The following is a 23,139-nucleotide window of genomic DNA, read 5'->3' as shown; positions in this document are numbered from 1 at the left end:
AACATTTTGCTAAAACATATATATATAAAAGTCATGTTCCAAACAGACTTGTTCTTTGTGCACAGATTCTGACCATGACTGACTCTCTTCTGTGAAAGGATAGTGTTAAAGGCTCAATGGAATTCTCTGACTATAGTTTTAAGTGGTTGTCATGGTTTTCACTTCAGATGGTTCAGGTCATATCAGAGAATGCTCATTAACAAATGTTAAGACAAACTCACTTCATAATGTTCTTCAGAAAGTGGGTCACCTTACAGCTGGGCTTGTCCTTTGTCTTGACGTTCACTAGAAGGGAACAGGAAGGAAGAGGTTGTTTTTAGATCGGGGCCAATACTCTGATGAATTTCCTTCCTTTAGTGTAGAGCTAAGAGCTGGCTTAAAAACATTGTGTTACACTATTTTAAATGTTAATCAATTTTTATATTAAACTGGCCACTCACTGTGAATACAACTATATGTAAGTGTACGCAGACAAAATGTGGATGAGTTGTAGGTCCTACAGATGGTTGAAGCAAGGGAGGTGAGATATCAGAGATGTTCACAAATCCAGGTCCACACTCAAGTCTTTGAGGGCCAATACCAAGTCAGGGTCCAAGTCACAGTTCAGAGTCATTTTATTTTTGATAAGATGACCTGGGTGACTGAGAACTTACATAGTTAATAAGTGCAACATGAATCAGTTCTCAGACCTGGATAGGTGCTAGACAAAGACAGATTATCTCCAGTGGATGACCCCTGAAAGGAGCAACTGAAGGAATGATGTTCATCTGGCTTCAGGTCTTTCATCAGCTTTTCAAAAAGATTTAGTGACTTAGAGGTCAGTAACAGTCACTTCAGCCGTCTGGAGCTACAAAGGTAGAAAGTAGTGTGAGTGTTCCTTGAAGAGCCTGCAGGTTTAGAAATACTGTGAAAAGGATCTCTCGTCTTGTATACAGTAAAAGCATCAAAGCATTTGACGTTCAAATTCAATAACCTGAGGAGGAACGATGGAACAACGACACATACTGTAGAGAGGGGAGACCTTTCCTCATCCCGCACTTTGCTGTATCAGCAGGGTTGGAACAGCTGCACGATTGGACAGCGTCGCTGCGACCCAGTCAAGCATCACCACTGCTGACAGGGGAGGAAAAAGATATAATGATAATAGGTGAAGCGCTCACAAGTAGAACAGATGTCCTCCTGTAAACCCTAATCAATACATGCTGGAACAAACTGGACCACACTTTAAATAATAAGAGGAGTTTCATCTCATCAATTTGTTTGGCTCAAAGACCATTCCAGAGAAGCTATACTGCAGATGTGAGGTTCATGTCAGGCAAGGCAATGACTCCAACAGTACACAGTAATACATTTCAGAATGTAATTTGACATTCAATCTGCCAATCCCTTAGTCTATATATTCCAGTTATTACGTAAATCATCCATGACGTCCATCTATTGTACTCCTACTAGAAATACATCCGTTCTGTTGCGCTCCTGTGACCTTACACTTATGTTCACGTAATACCGTGGGTCTCCACCCTGCTCAACAAGTGTTTGACCCTCCAGTGTTCAGCATCCCGCCCTGTCCTGAATCTTGACCCTCTCCTGCTATCGGGAGATTTGAAACTTCCTTTTTGGGACTGTCTGGCTCTCCAGATGTTTCCTGAACTCCGTCGCGTTCATAACTCACTCCCCTCCCCGTTAGTGAAAGGGCAACAAGAGGACAGGGAGAGAACAAGTGTGTCATTAACCAAATGATACCTGGAGTCACACTGCAACAGAGCTGAACAGAGCGCAGCTGACATCCACTCTGGAAGCCGGGACAGATGTAACTCTAGGTCACACGGACACCAAAGGAAGAGAGACACATTGAACCTACTTTGGAGCTGCTCACCTTTTCTACATATTTAGAGTGAAAGCTCTGAGTCCAGTAATTTAGTTTTTGCAGCTGTCTCTGTGGGACAGACAGCCATGTCGTGGGACTGTGGTCTGCGGTACATGTTCTCTGTGGCTCCTGCAGTGCAGCAACCAGGGGGCATGTGCATCCTGCCTGACAAGGAGGACCTGTCCAGACTGGAGATGGTCCAGAGACTGGCCAAGGATGGCTGCCGCTTCCTCCAAAACCACAGCAAAAGTCCGGAGAAGACGAGCGAGGTGAGAACCAAAAACAATCAAAACAGGAAAATCTTTTTAACGCAACTAAATTTGGACAAGTAGGGTCAGAGAGAAGTGCTGAGATAGAGAGTGGAACAGAGGAACACATCAGTCATGCTGCTTATCAGATTGTCCTCTACATATCATTATAAACCCCTCTGGGTCAGTCCACGTTCTACTTGCATATTCAGTTACGGGTCATTACATTGTCTATTATACCCTGGGCTACAATGTGATGTTTTGAACTGTTTTTCTCTGAGCAGCCTCTGCTGCAGCCCCGTCGGTGTTGCATCCATCAAACTGATGTTTTATTTGTTTTTGTGGCCTCCATACATTATACAGTATAATATCTTTGCCTTCTCCGACAATGACTGCTGTAAATTAGGTTTTGTCCACACAAGAAACGGCTTTCTTCAATCACATGCATATAGAATGCTGTAAATGAGTCTCCACTGATCTGAGAATTGTTACAGCAAAGATCAGGGAGGCACTGAGCTGCGCAGTACTGCATAGATACTCAATATCAATCTGAATACCTTTATAGCAAAAGGGAGTCCCCCCCCCCCCCCATCATGTGTATAAAGAATAAATATCAGGGACACAGAGCAAATTGCTCTTAGAATATCTGAATTCATATCCAGATAAAGGGGTTTTGAACATAACTGTGAAATATTTAAATACATTTTGCAAAACCTGTCTAGACAGGGAGATATCAACAGGTTACCTAAAATTTAACTCACATGTACTGGGAATAGAATTTATTATGAACCTATTATACATGAGTCTCCAAAGTGATAGCTTAACAGGAGTCAAAATCATACTGTACAGAAAGTCAACAATATTTATTCAGTTTTCCTGGAGAGATCGCTAAAAGTGTTAGCCTGAATACATACTTGAATTATCTGAACTTTTCCTGGCAAAAAAATGCCATTAACCTCCCAGTAAAGAAGGTTGAACTTAAAACCGAAGTGCACACTCTTTTTTAAACATTACATCACCAGCTCGCTGGCTGCAGAGGTGACCTCTGATTGGCTGGCCTGAGGCGGGCTCAGCTTCTCCCTTCCTTCCAGATGTATCTGCAACAATGGCAGGAAAAGTTCACATCAGTGGCCAGACCACCATGCCAGGACATTGTATGTTCTCAGGGTGGTTTCTGTCCATGACCTTTTTCGATGAACTGGAGATCAGATCTCCTCGTCCACATTGATATTTCATATAAAGACTCATTGTCAGCATTTGCTTAATGGTTGTGTTTGGAGTAAACCTCTTTGTGTGTGTAATCCTAATGGAAATGCCCAACACTATGTGGTGCACTTGGATTTAGTAACTGATATTATGTAGAAACATGACAATTATGTAAAGTTATCTCATATTATTTTACATCGTACAAGGGCTTTAGGTCATACTAACATCCAGCTACAATGAAAATACTGTACCACATGTAATCCTGATCAGACATCTGAACCCTGGCATCAAAGAGATTAGAATCAGTGCAATCTACAAAGCTGCTGGAAACACAGATGATTCAGTCACACACACACACACACACACACAGAGAGAGAGATAATGGCTTCATGTTTACCAAAAGTCCCTGGAGCTGAGAGATCTGTAATGTTATATAATATATTTAATTAAATAAAGTAATAAATATTAGTTTTAAATATATTTAAAATTGAGAATATTTAAACAGAAAGTTAAATATAATAATGAAGATTCAATTCATTTTACCTGAACTAGAATCTGCAATTGGGTAATGCAGTTTAATCCGAGGCATTTTTTTTTTTTTTTTACCAGATCATATCAACAGACACCTACTCTCTGATTATTGTTTAGTGACTGTGGAAATGTGAGTGGAGTTTGTTATTATTGATAAAACATCTGAGCTGTCAAAAAGTCACAGAAACACAATTCACACAAATGTTTTAGCAGAATCAGACTACACGTTTTGTTTTTGCTGAAACTCTGAAAAAACAAATATTAGCCCCTGGATCAATAGTAGCTTCACCACCCAAACCATGACAACTAATGCACTCCATTCAACCACAGATTCCATCTGCATCTTTTTTTCCTTATTAGAATATTTTTTCAACCTGGACTCAACTGAGCTGTGAGCCGATATCCATCAACTTTGAGTCCACCTATGACTAGCTTGAGTCCAATGAAATCAAGGTTGATTGATCCATAGCTTTCTCTATTCATACTATTGATACTGTATAAAAAGGCTGATTTGATGTAACAAATATTGGTGACAGTCACCAACAGTCCTATTATTTCTCTTCTTTTCATTATGATCAACACTGTTCCTCAGGAGGAATTTAAAGCAGGTCTGTGTCCTGTCAGGCCTGACATCCTCCAGTGGTCCATACCATACATACCAGACCTGCAGCAGACACAGACATACTGTACATGAAACATGACACAGACCCTGAATACAGAAAGTCTGTCTGTGGTCGGTGGAATGCAAGGGACAGATAAGTAGTGTTTACTCTACGGCTGCGGTGTCCATGTTGGGAGGACTCCAGCCGTGGCTATTCTAGTGAGTGGGGGTCACCTTCAGGTTAGGACAGAAACTCCACAGCCCAGTGTGTTCTCATTACGAGCCTGCGTTCTGGAGGCCTGATTGCGTTTTAGTGTCGGGACATGTTAATAACCACGAAACCCTGAACCTGCTGAGCAGCAGAAGCAACCGCATCTGGATCAATAGTTCATTGTTTGGAAAGGTTTGTTTGCAGATTGACCTCCCATTTGTATCCTGAGATACTGGTAATTATAGTGGAAAACCTAAACTCAGGGCCCACCGTTTATGTCACGTCCTGAAGAAGAGATTCCCGTGTCTCCTTGAGTGTTTTTTAAGGAAGCCTGGTAATCAGTGTCCTTTCCTGGGAATGTTGTGGCTCTGAGCCTCTGTCAAGACACAATGACGTGTTAACATCAGGAAATGCGTTGGAAGCAAAAATAATACAAAAACCATTCATGTAACAACCTTTCAATCATTTTTCTTTTTACAGTTTTAGAAAGAAACTACCTTAACAAAACACAGTTATTAATAGTACCTGGGTCTGAGCCTCTGAAAACATCTCAGATATTTACAGATGGTATTGAAATGTGAATATTTTGTGTTTTTGTCAGTTTAAGCCACTCCCGTGTCTTAAACGTTTATTGTTGCACAGATCGCTGATAGGCATTAATGTGCTGTGTAGTCATGCTTAACTGAGGGTCCCCAGTCCGTCTTTGCAATTGGCAATTAGGGCAGAAAACTGCAACCACTTCCAGTCCGTCTGTTGAGCTAATTGCGTGCACAGAGGCTGGTGTAGCGTTGACTGATGGCAGAGGACGAGGGAGGTACGAGGAAGGGGCTGATGCGGATGTGTTTGTGTGCATCACACTGTGAACTCCTCATTATGTCCAATATTTATAAATGAGAGCCTGCGTTATGAGACAGCCGTCTTTTGTACAGCGGGAGTCCAACATGAAGACATTTTGTTTACAATGTTTTATCGACACAGGTTTAACTTAAACGAATGACTTTCTGAATTAGTAAAATAAATATATAAAAATGTGTTTATTCAGCCAGTCTCTTATTGCTTAATCGTGTAAACCAGGGGTGTCAGACTCATTTTGGTCCAGGGGTCACATACAGCCTAATTAGATGTCAAGTGGGCCGGGACCAGTACAATCATAACTTAATTACTACTAGACTGAAAAATATAGTATTTCACTTTAAAGATTATGGCATTGCATGAACATTAGGATTCTATAAAGTCAAACTTGCTTCCATCTGCTGTTCAGTCGGAGTTGCTAGAGTTGGGCCTCTTCCTCTCTGATTAAAACAGTGCTCCCCTCTACTCTGACTAACTTAGTGGATGATTTAGGGAAAGCATGTTATTAAGAATATTTTTTAAATTCATCAGGTGGGCCAGATTAAACTCCCAGGTGGGCCGGTTTAGGCCCACGGGCCCTATGTTTGGCATCCCTGGTGTAAACCAATGTAAAATAACAGGACTATCCTGAGATAGTATTTGAAAAGGTACATAACAATAATGATTTTATCCATTTAACTTCATCACTAAATATACATCACAGCTTTAAAACGCTTGTTATAATTTTACATTTTAGAATGAAAATGAAAATGTCAAGTGCGTGGGATAGTGAATGGCCTCATCAACAACAAGGTGATTTGGTGACGGTGTAAATCTCTGTGTCATCAAGAAGAACAGACGGACGGAGATAATAGCAGATGAGTGACATCACCCTTAACAAGACTTTGTGATCGTCGTAAAACTATGACTTACTGCTACTATAAACCCTCGAGTACTACTGCATCAGGAGTCCAGGCGACTGATCTGAAAACCGACTGTGGGCAGACGTGGCCCATAATTTAACAGGCTCTGGAGGAGATTCTCTAATTAAAATATGTATGAGTCTTTTATGGTAATCTCAGAATGGTTTCCAACGATAAGGACTGAATAAGGATATATGGAAATTCTCTTCCATTTACAGTGCTCTGGCTTTGTGATGGAAATCATTGGTGGGTTTTTTTTGTGCGTATAGTAGAAAATACAAGGGAATCTCCTTGGTAATAACCCCCGCACCCCCCCTCCTCCTTCCTTGTTCTCTCTCCAGCCCCGGAGTGACGAGGCAGTCCGCATTTATCTGAGGGAGAGGGGCCACAATGTGCTGGTTCTCCAGAGAGTGTCATCAGAGTGGCCAGCCCTCCCCGCGTCGACGAGGGGAGGAGGGAGAGAGGAGGCGAGGCACGGGAGGTAAGCTTTTCCACTTCCCTTGCTTCTACACTCACTCCCTCCCTCCCTTCCTCACTAAGTGATCCTCTGCCTCAGAACTCTCCCTCTCATCATTCTCCTTCTCTTCCTCTCTCTCTATGGACCACACACACACACTCTCTGACATGCCTACATCACAACTCCATTCACCTAAATGACTACATTAAATACGTGTTAGTGAGCATGGGTCTGTGAGGTGGAGCCCTGCCGGCTTCCTTTCATTCATCCACTGTAACCCAGGAGCTTGTTCAGCCGTGAACACACTGGCATATCTCAGCGTACCTCAGCATCAGGCAGCGCTGGATCCTCTATCAGCTGCATCAGCTGCTGCTGGATGGATGGCTGAATGGAAGGGTAAAGAGGGCATGGACCAGTAACCAGGGCAACACTTGACAGGGACTCTGCGAGGATGGGATCTCGACCACAGCCCCGAAACCTGTGGCAGGGGGAGGGCAGGCTGCTCCACGCTGCCCTGGTGGAGCAGGAGGAGGATGAGGACGCTGAGGAGGAGTGCAGCAGTGACAGCACCAGCCGGGCAGAGCCGCTGACAATGCCCACCTTTGACGTCCCCTACTTTCGCTACATAGATGATGAGGGTGCAGAAGAGGAGGAAGAGTGGAGCAGCAGTCGCTCGCTGTCATCTATTGAGGAGGACTCGTCCACTGACTCTGTTGTGTCTGACAGGTTCGTGGTGGTCGCAGGGACTCCTGAGAAGATCCTGGAGCACCTACTGAACGACCTGACACTGGACGACAACCAGGGAAAAGAGTCTGGTCAGTAAACAGTATCTGCTGTATCTACTGTATCATGCTGCCATAACCATCACTTGAATATTTATCTTTCAGTTTGCTGCTATTGCTATTTTTTAAAAATATACTGTTGGGAAGCAGAGACCTCCTGTCTAATGTTTTATTTACTTCCTGCCTTCCAAAATACTTTACAGTCTATAGCTGAAGGAGCAGTGTACACACAGAATCACTGGTTCTGTCATCAGCCTTCACTACCAAAATACCAACTCTTATCTTATTGGAGCTTCAAGAAAATACACCATTGACTGTGTGACCAAATCTGATCTAACATCAATGATCAACCAAAACATCTTCCTCCTATCCATGCAAGTCCATGAAAACGTGCCACTGTTGCCAAGGCAGAAAAGAGTCGGTTGCTCGAGCTTTAAATATGGCAGCTGCAGAGTCAGAGACAGGGTGAATAGTTAAATAAAGAAGAAAGTGTATGAAACAGAGAGACTGGAGAGAGGGAGAGACTCACTTAAAGCCTCACTGGGATAAAAGCAGACTGACCCAATACTACAGGTCATGAATCATTCTGATTGGAAACTGAATGGAATTGATCTGAAAGAGCCATTGATCTATAACATTTTAGTAAATGCAAAAGAGAACTCTGCACTGGTTCTGACACACTAGTAAACATCTTTTAGAAATGTTGCAAATACTTACACGGGCATACACTAAAAAAATTCTTACACACTAGTTAACATCTCCTTTTAGAAATGTTGCAATTACTTACACGGGCATACACTAAAAAAATGTGATGAAGAACAAACAGGTTTGGTAAATATCCCTCTACAAAAATGACAGTCCTAGCATGAAGAAATATATCATATATTTTACTTGTTATTAAAACACATCAGACTTTTAGTGTCTTATTGTGGGCTCAAATATGTTGATCTGTTCTTTGTAAAGAAAGTAAAGTGTAAAAGTCATTTTACTCAAGTCTCACACAGTGGGAGGTTTAGTTTTTTCTAAAATGCAGCTTAATTAACAAACTGCTAAGTTCTGTCTCCACAGCATTGATTGGACCATTTTCCTTATTTCCTGTGGGCTCTGTGGACAGTTTGTTGTTGATGAATCCTTCTTCATTAGCTTAACTTGCAATGACTTGCATTGAAGGCAATACTCCATAGGGAGTGTTGGACTCCGGCATGATTCTGACTGATGTCCTGACCAGGAGAATGAACTTTGTCCTGAAGAGGAATTGATTTCTGCTCAGTGATGTTTGACTTCAGCCAGCCTCGGCTGTCTGTGTGTACTGAAGCTACTGCTGCCCAAGTGTCGTGTGTCCTTGGAGGATTGGCTTAGCAGAAACATGATATCACGATGAGATCCTTGCGTTCTTCAAGAGGAGATTTATCTGAGCATCTGTGTATTTGTCATGTCGGCTTGGCGTCCACAGGACGGATCAATCACAAAGATCAGATAGAAACATGACAAATGATCACAGCAGGTTATTGATGCGCTGTTTATGACTTACATGCAGGACGGCACATTAGCAAACCGAATCCATTTCATCATGGCTGCACTTATTCCCATCTTCACTGAGTACACAGCGTTAAGAATACACAGTGGCTTTTTGTCCTTCTGTGAGAGATGGCACTTTTCTCTGTCGAGAGGAAAACTGCAGTTGTGTACGTGCTGGGTCATTCCTCTGCGGGCTACCACTGTGGCTGGCGTTTACAATTGTTCAGTGTTCTGTATTTCCTGTGCCCAATTTCTGAGCGCAGCTATTGATTCTTACTATGCACAGATTCACACTTCATGTTGCCTGGAAGCTCTGGAAGGCATGCAATAGAACATTTGTTGTTGTTTAATGAGAGGAAGTTCCAGCTCCTGGTGCTGATTCACCATGTAAGGAGATATTGATGTTTATTGCATTTAATTAATGTATTAAAAAAACCTGAAAATGGATCCAGACCAATTGTGGTAACAGATCAGATTAGATTTACACAGTGATCAATTTGATCAGTTTTTTTGTGTTTGTTTTGTAATGCTAAACAGACTGGCAGGTTGACTGACATGCACATTGATTTTATGGTAGAATGAAACAGTGGCTCAATGAATCAATTTTTCATTTTCTCTAAAGATTTATTCAGTTACAACTGATTGTGATTCGATGAGTCGTGGTCACGACTGATCCGTATAAATTATTTATTTTACATAGAGGATCAGCACAATTCATCCATAATTTGTTGATCTGGGCTGGACTCAGTCTCAGAAAACCACAACATTGCAGGGTTGAGGAAAAAAATCAGTTTGAGAACATACAACAAATTAAAAATTGATGCTGCTTTCCCAGCTTAAATAAACACCACAGGGAATACTTTGTTGGCTGCTACTCAGTTAAGACAGCTGAACAGAAACACTCAGTGCTTGTCTTTTTTTCTTCATAAGTGCTGTATATAGAGTACACTTCTCAGGGTGGTTGTCCAGTTTGTTGCTGCCTCTCTGTGATAAGATTAAATTGTTCTTTATTTTTCTACTGTCTGTATGTGTACATGTGGGTATTCTCTCATGACCAGTGAGTGATGCACCCAGCTGCTCTTCCTTGGATTAACATAATGAAGTCTGGGAGTCCCGTGGACCAGAACGCACACAAAGGCCCTGTGAAGTCTGTGTGAAATTAAAGGGAAGAATTTACTATTCTGTTTGAGTGTGTCTGAGAGGATGTCAGTCTCTAATACGATTTGGAAACCTCTCACTTTGGCTGTTCTTTGTGTTTGGAAGTTATGGTCCTTTCAATTTGCTTTTGTCCTATTGAATATTTTTTAACTGCTATCATGTCATTTTCAGCTTGACGTTGTCCTTTTTGCATAACTAAATGTTGGAAAGAGGAAGCGAGGTTGTGAGTGCAGTAAGGAGGGTGGGTTACAAGGTTCATGAATTTTTGAAATGTTTTCAAGAATCCCTAGCAACTTTAGTTGTCCTCAAAGATATATTTGAAATCAGCTTTAACACAATGTGTGATAGAAAAGGAAGAGATGGGGAAGGACTGGGAAGCTGTGATGCTGTGAAAATAAGGAGTGATTGAATATGAACAGTGGTGATGAACATACATTATAATTTGCAGCAGTGATATGAGCAGTTAGTGGCTTAAGGATCTAGAGGAAAAGAAAAGGATTACTTTGTAAGACAGGAGACTAAACTAAAAGTGAAAATGATGAAAATGCTAAAAAAAATCAATTTAGTAACTGGGGGCTATCGATGGTCAATGAATGTTAGAGAGAAAACTGCCAGAAAAGAGCCAACTCCACATAGATAGAGCAGTCATGCAAAAACGAAACTGTCTCCAAACAACTGTCACTGTATGACCCTAATTACAATCACATTATTGTTAATAATTTTCCCTTTTTTAGGTAAAAAATCAATCAGAAACTCTGGAACAATGCTGAGAAAATACTGTCTAACACAAACAAAATCATTGCAGAGTTCTCAATAATTTAAAGCAGCTCTTGTCCGAGGTTGGACTTTATACATTTGAAGTTAGCTTAAGCCAAAACAAATAATTAGTTAGGCAATTAGTTAGGTTCAGGTTAACCCGTCTAATCGTGTAAGGATGTTGTAGTAGGCCTAGACCGCTGTAGTCGCAAAATGTTGTCTCTCCCTATCTCTACTGGTTACATAATGTTGCAACTTTGTTGTATTTTTTCCAATCATACAAATATTGTTTCTGTTACAGACACACTACTGGACGACTTCCTGCTGCCCTATCCAGTGTTCATGTCAACCAGTGACTTATGTCAAGCTCTGCTGGGACAATATCCTAAAAATATTTTTTGCGGTGGATAAAATTATGACTAAAATTGTTGTTACAGTTTAGCAAAACCACTTCTTTTCACATGCACTGACAAAAACAAACAAAAACCATAGTGTGTACCCCTCTCTGCATGTGATAATACTCCCTCCACATTGTACTTGCACTTGAGCCTTAACTAAATCCCACCTATTGCACCAAACGATACAGAGGAAGAGAGGACAGGAAGGAGGCACTTGAGAGAAAACAGAAAGTCCTGCACCTGGTGTCACAGTGGATGTCTCTCTGCAAAGACTTCCTGAGAGACGAGGAGCCTGTCAAAGTGTTCATGAAGGTAGGAAACAAGATGTACGGGGAAAAGGGTGGCAACTGGGTGTGAAGAGAGCTAAATGTGCAGAGCAATGACAGAGCTGACATTTCCTTTCAGACTCTGTATCGTTACGTGTTGGATGATCTTTACGAGCACCCAGCCCTGGAGGCAGATGTGAGGGAGCTACAGAAACTCTACCAGCTGCATCAGCGACAGTGAGTGACCACATTAGGAATAAAAACGGGAAGTCCAGTACTTACAGTAACAGAGAAATGGGGGAAAAATAAATCAAATCTGGACGGGTACAACAGTATGTGTGACTGTTGGACGCCTGAAAAGAAGCAGAGACACCAGTTGGCCTCTGAATGTAAAGACAGGGCTTCCTTTTTCGTCTGTGCCTTTATTTAGCTTCTCATCAATGACTCTATTCAGACACAGAAGAGTAATCACTGTGTTCTGCAACGGTATTGGCCAAGATATAAAGGTCACCATGAATCTTTGAGGTTGAGGAAATTGAAGAATAGAAAAAAATGAACTGCAAACTTGAAGCCATTGCATCGTGAGAAAAACAAGTTTTCCTTACTTATTTGGTTGCACCTCCAAACAACCACTGAATATAAAGATTAATGGTAAACATCATTGTTGATTAGGAAAAGCAGGGATGCTTTATATAAATAAATTATATAAATATATTAGGGCTGCCACATGTTAACCTCGACAATTAACTCTTGAAATTAATGATTTTTGACACATTTTAATTATGCTTGGGCAGAATGAGAATGCACTGTCTGCCTAATAATTCCACCCTCCATCCACATTTTATTTCTAAAATTTTGACCAGTATCGGCCCGATACCAATCCTGAATATCAGATCGAGCCTTATACTTATACTTTCGTTTATATTCTCTTTTTCCATTTTCATGGAAACAACATTAGCATGACAAAAACTGAATAAACAGAATGATCTCAAACCAACATATGTGTAAACTACCAAGCTCTTTCGGGGACAAAAATAGAAATGACGTGTGTTGAACGTTGTCATAAGCAAATATTGATAAATACAGACAGTTATTTGTGGTAACTGTCATCACAAAACTGTGAAAACAACCCCCCAGTCACCAGACATACTGCCACACCTTTGTCCATCTCCCCCTCCTCTAAGGGCTCTCTCCTATCACATCCTCTCCCTGGGGACCCACCAACCTGTCACCCATTAAAAACTGGTGTAGATAATTCAGGCTGGCTCTGCTGCCATTGTCTGACGCTCCTTTATTCACGTTTATATCCAGGGAGTGGGCCACACCCACTCCTCTAAAGTGCTGGACTTTAGGTGGGTGTTTCCAACTGACACACTCGACTATTTATGAGCTTTTCACAATCCAAGCCCCCTCCCATGGGACGATGAGGGTTGTTAGGTTTGTGGCAATCTGTGAAAAACTAAAAGGTGTCATCTTTCGAAGAAGAAAGTCTTTTTTCTCTTCTGGGTCATTGACTTCCATCTGCCGCTGATCTGAAGTCAAATCGTTCCTGCTAACAGAGAAGGCGCACAACGTGCTCACGTCAAATGTGTCATCTTTATCCTGGTTGACGTTGCTGTGAATCCAGGTTTTGAAGAGAGAAGCTGTGATTGTGATCTGTGCCTCTGTTTTGACATGACTGTGGGGGTCAGGTTCTTGTTAGTGCAGGGCTGCTGATGCCCACTGGGACAGGAACACTGGGGAAGGCTTTGCTCCGACATGCCTTCTGAGATCCACAGCCCAGAGAAGGCAGAGTGGTGATTATAGACACGTGGTTATCCATCATGGTGGCAGGGAGTAACTGAAGAAGATGGGGTCATTAAATGAGGGGTTAACATTGGAAGGTCTGCAAAGTACTATGTACTGGACTAAATACTGAGTTTAAATAATGGACCGAACACAGCAGAGCAGTCTATTCAGTAGGTAAATTCTCTTGAAATTGATTAGTTCTTAACAGATGTGTTTCTTCTTTTTACAGTGCAGTGGATGAATACTCACCGCAGAGAAAGGTATATTGGACTAACTAACTTGTTCTGTTTATTGTACTACTGTACGTGCTTCTATCGTTGTTTTTTTTTAAATTCACCCTTGAATACTTGTCTTATGTGTACTGAGCTAGGAATGTTAGTAGTTGATTCCATCAGATTCTCTATTCTGGCACCCCTACCTAGACTGCTAATCTAAATCTGCAGTGTTTTGCAATGACGAGTGAATGCTATTCTATTCTATTTTATTCTATTATCATTCCATCATCATCATTCCATCCAACAAAGACAACCGCTGTTTTGCCGGTTGACTCTATTGTCCTTTCTCCAAGTGTTTATGCTGTTCTGTAGCTCGGCAGAAAAAGTCCATGTCCTCATGCAGCATGAATGACTGAACGCATTTCCTTTCCTTTTTAGAGCAAAACACTTTTCCACCAATTGAGCCTTAAGGAGGCTGAGCTCCAGGCCAGAAGCACACAGAGGGAGACAAAGGAAGGTAGGTCATAAAACATGGCATTCTGTACACATTCCCCACTTCACGTCATTGTATGATGGACTGAGACATTAAGTCGGAACATGAAAACAATGGGAATGTTTTCAGTGAATGAGTTGGATTGAAAGAATGCAAATACCTACGTCATGACGTAACATTTTCGATATTCAATTTTTAACCTCAGTAAATCAATGTGTCTCTTGCAGCATTGTGCCATGTCTACGTCACCATGGACGTGTACCTCAGTATAAAGGTCCATGGTGGTGTGTTAGCCCAGGAGCTATTACACATAGTGGCAGAAAGGATGGATGTACCCCAGGAGGAATTAGCACTTGTAGCTGTGACATTTCCTGGAGGTATTTACCAATCATTACATACGATCCTAATGAAAATCTCTCCCCAACAACCACCCCTCAGCATTCTTCACCTAACATTGAGACTCGTTTGTTTGTAAACTGTTCAAATAATGACTCAAGTGAAGATATTTATATATATAACAACTTGGATGGTTAAAAAAACAATTTTTTATAAACCTTTATAATTTTATGATTCTTTTCAGGAGCCTTCATTTTGGATCATAATGTACTTTCAACAACTGTTATGTTAGAATGTTAACTTAAGCTTTGGTAATGTGGGGGAGAGGGGGTTAAATCCCCCATCATGTAAGGTCCGTACCAGAGAACTAATCTTCAGCCCTGGCCTCTTTTTATCAGCTCTGGATGACGGGTTACCTCAGATTGGTGCCAACCACATTAACAGTCTGAGCTATATTTGGTCAAATGTGTTCACATGCTGCCTGGTAATCATTTTCATGCCACTGTGTGTGTGACACTTTTTTTTTCTGCAGGCAGGGTCTTCCTGCAGCCTCAGGATAGAGTTTTCTCTGATTCTTTACGACCACTGGGGAGGTTGCACATTTGCAGGAAGGATGCAGGAGAATTCCTGGTGAGAAAATCATTGCAAACAGCCGTTTAAACTACACATGGGTAAAATCAGAGCCAGTAGCACTGACGATGAGGCACCAACCTTTCCCAGAGTTGGATTTACAAATGTAAAAAAACACATGGCACATATATTTTTTGAGTACACAAAATAATGAGTGTACACTATGTTAGAGCATTATTTGGGCATTTAATTGGAATTTCTGCAATGTATGTTTATTTATTTATTATTTCATTTTAGAACTTTAGATTTTTTTTCTGGGAAGTTAAGACATAGTGTATAATAAAAATTCTGCCTCAGTTTCCATTAATAGACAATTCCGAGGTGCAGCAGAGGTCTGCTCGCATGTTCAGTCTAAACACATGGGATGTCGCCGTCGCCTTGACCAACTTTGACTGGACCATCTTCAACTCAATACATGAGGTCTGTCCCACTCCTTGTACAGTACTTTCATGTAAAGTGTACGCGCGTCAAATAGTGCCCCCTGCTGGCCACAAATGCTCTACAGCAGAAACACGTCCTCCTCTATTCACCGTGTCCTTGTTGCTCTTTTTCAGCAACAACTGGTCTACTTCACCTTTAGCCGCCATGCTGGCAGCCACCACACTGTGGCGTTAGAGCTGCTGCTGCAGCGCTGCAATGAAGTGCAGCTGTGGGTGATGACTGAGGTGCTGCTTTGCCCAACACTCTGCAGAAGAGTCCAACTCATCAAGAAGTTCATTAAAATCGCCGCCCAGTGAGTACATCGACCAGCATCGCAGCACACTCTGACTCTGTGTATTGATTGTTATCATATACACACCACCTGCTCACAGTGTTGAATCAAAACAACAGAATTCCTAATTTGGAGCTTGGGAGTTTGGGATTTACCCCCTCCTGTGGTAAATCAATAAAGTGGATCTGCCTTTTTGCCCTGCAAAGTAACTACATTGTCCTCCATTGATCCTTTTAGCTGTAAAGCACAGAGGAACCTCAACTGTTTCTTTGCCGTTATAATGGGCCTAAACGCTGCAGCAGTGGGCCGACTCACCCAGACCTGGGAGGTAAGAATGGAACCTGATCTTGTTGCTTCATCTAAAATCTGTTCTGTCCTGATTGGGTTTTTATCTTTGCAGAAAATCCCTGGGAAATTCAAAAAGCTGTTTTCAGAACTCGAGACAATGACAGTAAGTGACTCATCAAACACCACTCAAAACTACTACAGCACAGTTAAAGTAACCAAGACTCCTTACTGCTATTGCTGTATCTGTGGTTCTCCTTGAGAAGTATTTGTTAATATTTACTACACTCATTCATTTCATTTTACCTTGTCATCTGAGAGCTAATGACAGTTCGGTTAACGAGCCCTAAAGTCCAACTTTAAACAGCTTTTTCGACCGCTTTTCACAACTGCATGTATTAAAACAAAACGCTTCTCTCACTTAAAACATTTAGAGACACAACATACCTGACACAGTATTGAAGACATGAAGAGAAATAGACTGTTTTGACGTTTCCTCAAATGAACCAGGAAATTTGTCTCCCTGTGTGGAGACAAGAGCAATCGATCAGAAATCATTAGATCAAGGATACTATATCGATCACGTGTATACGGATTATTTTAATAACATAAACAATACCGTGAACACCTCTTCTTTTCTTTTTCCAATTTTACATTGCAATCCAATACTATAGAACTCAAAACCGTTTTAGCCCAAACATTTAAGGGCAATTTGTGATTTATAAAGTTTAAGCATAAAAAAAAAACCTATTAATTTTAAAGGTGTTACAAAAAACATGTATTTTTATAGTTTCTACCATTTCAGCTCTGTTAGAAAGTGCTTTTAACACCTTCATTTCTACCCTTTTAAACCACTGCACAATGTTCAAATGCCGGTCGCTCCAAAATACAAATACAGCTGCTAGAATTTTTAATTATAAGGAAAAAATACATATGCATTTCATGCCATATCTTACCTTTATTCTCTTGTGCCCTAATGTCTTTATAAAAATAAATATGACTTAATCTGACCTAATCTTTACCATAAAAGGGAAGTCGATAGTTCATGTAAACATGTTTTTTTTTACGTGACTGTCCTAACATGAGGTGAAACATCTGGTGTATCAGATGATCGTCAGTCTCTGATGCTGCCATAATTCAGCTCTAACAAAGCATGCATGCACAGACATGCATAGACACTTCTCTCCAGATGATTAGACTCATTCCCTGCAAAAATGTCTTCACAGGATCCTTCACTGAACCACAAAGCCTATAGGGACTCCTTCAAAAAGATGAAAGCACCAAAGATCCCCTTTCTTCCTCTGCTACTGAAAGGTGCGCTCATTACTCTGTCACTTCAGCATGCAACAGATAGTTCAACTCTGACACCAGGGCAAAGTGGGGTTTTAAGTTAGGGAAATTTGGCAGGAAGTCACATACTAAATATCAACCTTTTCCCCCCAGATATCACATTCATTCACGAAGGTAATAAGACATTTCATGACAACCTGGTCAACTTTGAGAAACTGGTGAGTTTGGGTCTGTTTTGATCTTTAAGATACTACTGAGTCGAACTGCTGCACTGGTAATGAACCAGAAATAATGAGATTTAATATGTGTTTGTCTTTATCTTCAGCACATGATCGCAGACACAGTGCGCCTCATCCGACAGTGTCAGACAGATCCCATGGGTTTGTATTTACAATCACCTTCTCCTCAGTACATAACGTGACAGACAGGACTGTTTGTGCTTCTCCACACAATAAAATCTTAATTAGAATTATTAATTGCAATGATTTCTAAGATGTAAAGTAAAATTATAGCAGTAAATATTTTTTAAGTATAACGTAAATTTTGCAAACTTAATATTGACATCATCATTGACATTAATTATAAATTGATGAATTGCAACATCCTGTAACTAAATTTATTTTTTTATGAAAAATAGTCTTCTTGGAATTCCAAAGCAATTGGAAAAAACAAGTTGAGCTGCAATACTGACCCCTCATGGACTATTTGCAATAAACTATCTATACCACAGTATCCAGAAGGACAAAAATCCCAGCAGATAAACACGTCGTTATTTATAGTATTTTCTGTCGCTCATCAAAAATACCGCTGGGAGTTAACATTATTTTTATTCTATGGTAAATCTGTCATATTGTTTTATTTTTTCAACAGGAAACAGCATCACTCAGAAGAGCAGCCCTGACGTCAGAGCCTACGTTGATTACCTTCATATCATCGACAATCAGCAGACTCTGTTTGAACTGTCGCACAGGCTGGAGCCCAGAGCTTAGAACAGTTTCTCCCTCTGCTCTGTTCACTCTGTCACAATGTCAGGTCGCCAAGGGACAATCTGCAGATGTCTCCTTTATCTCTCAGGACACAAGTCAGAAAGAAGACTGCATGACCGTAGCCAGCCACAGGGGGGAGCCATCCAATAAGAAATCTCTGTGCACAAACGTCTGAGGTTAGAATGAGGTCAGACCTCTGATGCCTGCTCGCAAGCTGTGTGTGTGCGCGCGTTTTAGCCAGTCCTGCTGTCTCTCTGCTGTTACTTTTATTTCCTACAGGTGGAGGTTTCAGCGGGTATACTACAGATCCGTGTGACGGCCCAACAGCGCCTCTGTGTGGCTTAGCAGTCTGCAAACCCGAGATTGTTTACAAAGCTACAAAAAGACAAGAAAAAGTCAGAGATCTGCAACATCAAAGTTTTGTTTGACAGAAAAGGTCACAGGTATTTTTAACAAGTGACAAACAATTATTAGACAAATGATGCAGAAGAATGCCAAAGCATTTAACAGCATCAGATATTTTATGTCAGGATTTAACCAAAGAGCAATTAAGTAAGTGTTTCTTTTGCGTTTCATCTTTTTTGACAGGTAATTACAGGTTGTTGAAGTACAAATGAAGACGTGGTTCTGTTTAAATGGATTTTCACCACAGAACCGAATTATTTATTCACCTTCTATCGTTTCATGCTTTTCAGGGTCATGGCGGGTTATGAGGTCGATCCCAGTAGGTAGTTATTGCCTGGACAGTCTGCCAGTCTATCACGTACAAACAAACACGAGACAAACACTCATTCACATTCCATTTCATATTTGTGGTCAACTATTGACGAACATTTAACTGTAAACCTGCATGTTTTAGACAATGGGAGGAAACTGCAGATAACACAGAGAACAAACAAACTTTACAAAAAGACTGAGAATCAAATGAACTAGTGACCTTTTTGTAGTAAGGCAAGATCAAATACCACTCACCCCCATCTGGTCCCTGTTATTGTTGCGGTTAAATAGTTCACATTTCATACGAATAGTTTTGAATATACTTCATTAGTTTGTGACCTTTTATTATTCACCTGTAGTTCAGGAAATATGAGGATCAGTTAAAACAGTAGGTTGTGTGTGAAAACTGGTTGTTTTTTTTTCTGCAAATGCTCGTGCCAAATACCACACACTGTCCATGACTGTTTAGTCCTCACTCCATGTAGTAAAGCATTGGACAATCAGTAGAAGATAGATGTCTACATTTCAGGTTCAGGCCCAAACATCAAAGTCTGAGAATCATACAGTCACAATGAATCGTTTCAACTTCACAGGTTCAGTCCTTCTACAGTGTTTGAGGGACCAGGATTAGTCGGTCTACATCGCTAAACTTCAGGCATCCATTTTTTTTATTATAAACTTCCCTATTAATAAGAGAGAATTGTTTTTCATATTAATTTTGTTTTTTCTGAACAGACAGAACATGTGCAATAGCAAAATAAAATACTGCAGCACCTTTAAACATGAACACAGGTTGAGCAGAGAGATTGATGCCGCTGTCTCCGACTGTGTAGCAGAAAAGTATTATAACGTATGAGTACACGTTGTTAAATGGTTATGGTGGGGTATTACTGTAAATGATACTTCTCAACATTTTGTGTGTATATATTTGTTTTAAACCCACCATAAACATAGAAATACACATACAGTACTCTTTATGTTTTACCATCAGCTACAGGTATTATTTATATTGTACTGTATATACTGTATATTTTTTTTACATATGTGTAATTATTTATTTCTGACATATTTATTTGTTCTTTAAATGCACATTTTTTCTTTTTTTTTGTGGATTCTTTGGACGCACTTTTTGGATTGGTCTGCATGACATGGACAACCATGGATTGACCAGCAGTGCATGCAATAAAGTGTTTTCTCATTTTGACGAGCTTATTTTCTATTATCTAAAATGTTTCACTGTAACATCATGATGATATTTACATTGCTGTAAACCATTGAAAATCTTTTTTTAGTCCAAAAATGTATGAAATATTAGATACAAGATACGTAAAGGTTAGAATAATTAATACAAATCTGTTAAATATAGATATATTTTGGCTTCAAGACAATTTAGTAAGAGTATAGCACAGATACAGCTACAATTTAGCCAAATGATCTGATAAATGATGGATACAAATTTATATTTTTCCACAAGTGAAGCTACAAATTTTAACCTTAAAAAATGGAACTAGCCAAGAGTTGGTCCACAGAAACATAGTATTTGGAGAAAAAAAAAAAGGCTAAAGAATTACTAGCCTCTGCTAGTTTATTAGCAAAAATGTCAGGCATCTCAATGAAAAAAGTTATTTTCAGGCTTTTTGATATAGAAATATGGACCATTATAAAGTAAATACAAACACCAAAATCTCACCCAAAGTCGTGGTGTTTAAAAAGTCATCATGTTCTGTCATTAATTTCTACAGTGGCTGAAGTCAGAACATGTCGTTTCTCTGTTTTTTTTTTTTTTTTAATATAATCGCCAACTTACAAACGCAGCTTTTTGGAAGGGAGTTGGGGGGGGGGGGTAATAATCAAACCATCAGTAAACAATGCATCTCCCTTGGCTGCTGGCACCGAGGCGTAGGTGTGACCCAGATGCCCTTTCTGACTTTAACCAGGTGTCCTGCTCGGCCTTTAACATGACTATCAGTGGCAGAGCCCCTGCTGAGCTCAGACCCCGTACCCTGCCATTTCCTCCCAAACACCGCCAGCACTGTATCATTTCCCTGTCACCAAATGACTGGCTAGCTGCTCTGTGGTGCTAATGAGGGGAAGAGAGGGCAGATGAAGAGAAACTACAGGAAGGCCGCTTCTTCATTTCCCCTGTGCAACACAATACACAGAATCAATCCTCCGTCCTCAGCTCGTCTGTCTGTAACCACGGTGGCAGCAGGGAGAAATTAGCATCAACACAGCAGTTATTAGTGCTGGAGAAAATCTCATCTGAGCAGATAAGAGACTTGATCTCCATCCAAAACAAGACTCACTGGTGTGAATTGCTCTTCCCGACAGAGGTGGTTGTGGTCACAGTTATTGCACTTGTTTTAATAAAACGCACAGATGCAGAGACTATTTCTAATAGGATAATCTAAAGAAGTAAAATTATAAATGTCATGATAAAGGATTTAATAGCGACTACCTGTGGTAGTTCCAGGTACTTCATCATGCTGCTGATGGAGTTGTTTTTAATTATAATAAAAAACAACAATTTGGTATATTGTGCTTCTGTGCAAAGGCTAAATCATACGTGCAGCTACAGATTACAGCATTTTAAAGAGTGTATGTATAATGAGGTTCTAAACTTATGAACACACGTCGCTTATGAATATAATATATATTATATTCAATATAATAACTGAACGCCGACCGCCGGTTGTGGCATTTTGGGGTATTTATTATTTTGTTTGAATAAACAATAACTTGTTTTAGGTGATGTTTTGCACCACAAACAAAAAAATCTTAATTTGTTTCTCATTAAATAATTAGATGTGTGCAGACAGATGGCTAATATATTGGGTGTTAATGTCTTTCTCGTTGAACACTATTTCTGTCTTTGAATGTGTTTTTCCAACAGGCCCCGGCTGCATGAATTACACTGCTCTGTTAGTATTCTGCCTCTGCAGTACAAAAGGTCAATGTCAAATGCACCTCATTTAAAAGTCAATAGCCACCACGCACATCATCTCCTGGGAATTCTGTCCGGGAAGCTTCCAGACGGCATTGTGTATCATTCAGTTAGCAGAGGGCAGCCGCTGCGCTTTTTTAATCTTGACCTTCCAATAAAATATGCTCCCCATCCAGAATTACATGGTCTGAAATGGAGACATAAGCTTCCAACAAATCATGCTCACAGTGGACCATCTCAGGGGAGAGGGTTCAACAGTGTCGCACACGGACAACAGGTTCATCACGGGTTAAACCCAGTCTCTCTGAAGGCCTCCTCTTCAAATGTACAACCCAGTCAAAAACACAGGAAATTCAATGGAAATCATTATGTAACTATAAGTATGTTTTTATTTAATACTGCTTAGTATATACTGGAGGTAAACACAGAAGGGTCAGCACACTAAACTTTTCTAGTTTTACTGACTGCTAAAAGTGCCGTACACTGGAAATGTGCATTTACAGCTACTTATTTACACCTTCATTCAATCATTCCACATCAGTGGCCAATTCATTAGGTCCTACTACTATGGGGTCAGTTTTTTTCTACAGAACTTCCATAATTCTTCAATCAAATATGTTGGATTTTTTTTTTTACCTTCTTAAAAATTTGATTAAAGATCGCATTTTAGCCCAACTTTTAAATTTTATCAATCACAGTCTTCTGCCACAGCTAACAGAGGGTTGTGTGTAAAACTTAGTTTTCACTACAGGTAGACTAGTAATCTAGGATTTGGACAGCCCGCTCCAGCTTGTTGCCATTAAACACTGTGCAGTAGCTCTCACAGCCAAACACCAGGTCACACAGACAGCACCAATGCCACTCCAGCTACAACCCACTTAGCAACAGGCTGTTTGGTTCTGAGACGCAGGGTCCAGACATATGTTGAGCCACGCTGCTTAGTGCGGTACACTGGACACTCATAAGTACTTTTGAGTTCCTGCTCCTCAG

The 23,139-nt window shown here is 40.5% G+C and overlaps 2 protein-coding genes and 1 long non-coding RNA gene across 3 annotated transcripts in view; 1 reads left to right on the top strand and 2 right to left on the bottom strand.

The window, feature by feature from the left end:
* Positions 1 to 341: 341 nt before the first annotated feature.
* LOC103388404 (rap guanine nucleotide exchange factor 5-like) lies at positions 342 to 20,406 on the top strand. The gene is made up of 18 exons (XM_008323360.3): positions 342 to 2,136; positions 6,760 to 6,899; positions 7,602 to 7,690; positions 11,391 to 11,469; positions 11,655 to 11,799; positions 11,893 to 11,990; positions 13,771 to 13,801; positions 14,195 to 14,273; positions 14,477 to 14,626; positions 15,118 to 15,215; positions 15,513 to 15,635; positions 15,770 to 15,948; positions 16,165 to 16,255; positions 16,328 to 16,378; positions 17,439 to 17,526; positions 17,656 to 17,720; positions 17,828 to 17,882; positions 18,373 to 20,406. Exons 1-18 carry the CDS (start codon positions 1,954 to 1,956, stop codon positions 18,489 to 18,491), a joined length of 1,863 nt encoding a protein of 620 aa, XP_008321582.2. The 5' UTR covers positions 342 to 1,953; the 3' UTR covers positions 18,492 to 20,406.
* LOC107989440 (uncharacterized) lies at positions 2,131 to 7,337 on the bottom strand. The gene is made up of 3 exons (XR_001761014.2): positions 7,200 to 7,337; positions 4,935 to 5,040; positions 2,131 to 3,212 (listed from the first exon to the last, which is right to left on the bottom strand). It is a non-coding gene; the product is annotated as an uncharacterized LOC107989440 (long non-coding RNA).
* si:dkey-233k19.3 (dynein heavy chain 11, axonemal) overlaps positions 19,619 to 23,139 on the bottom strand; it is a 43,107-nt gene continuing 39,586 nt past the window's right edge. Inside the window, 1 exon segment of the mRNA XM_008323361.3 lies at positions 19,619 to 23,139. This exon segment is cut by the window's right edge and continues 29 nt beyond it. Coding sequence (XP_008321583.2) covers positions 22,988 to 23,139 — 152 coding nt within the window. The 3' untranslated portion in view covers positions 19,619 to 22,987.

This window comes from Cynoglossus semilaevis, chromosome 13, assembly GCF_000523025.1.
Source record: "Cynoglossus semilaevis isolate Cse_v1.0 chromosome 13, Cse_v1.0, whole genome shotgun sequence".
In the NCBI taxonomy this organism is placed as follows: Eukaryota; Metazoa; Chordata; class Actinopteri; order Pleuronectiformes; family Cynoglossidae; genus Cynoglossus; species Cynoglossus semilaevis.
This window is presented reverse-complemented; position numbering and strand designations above follow the sequence as displayed.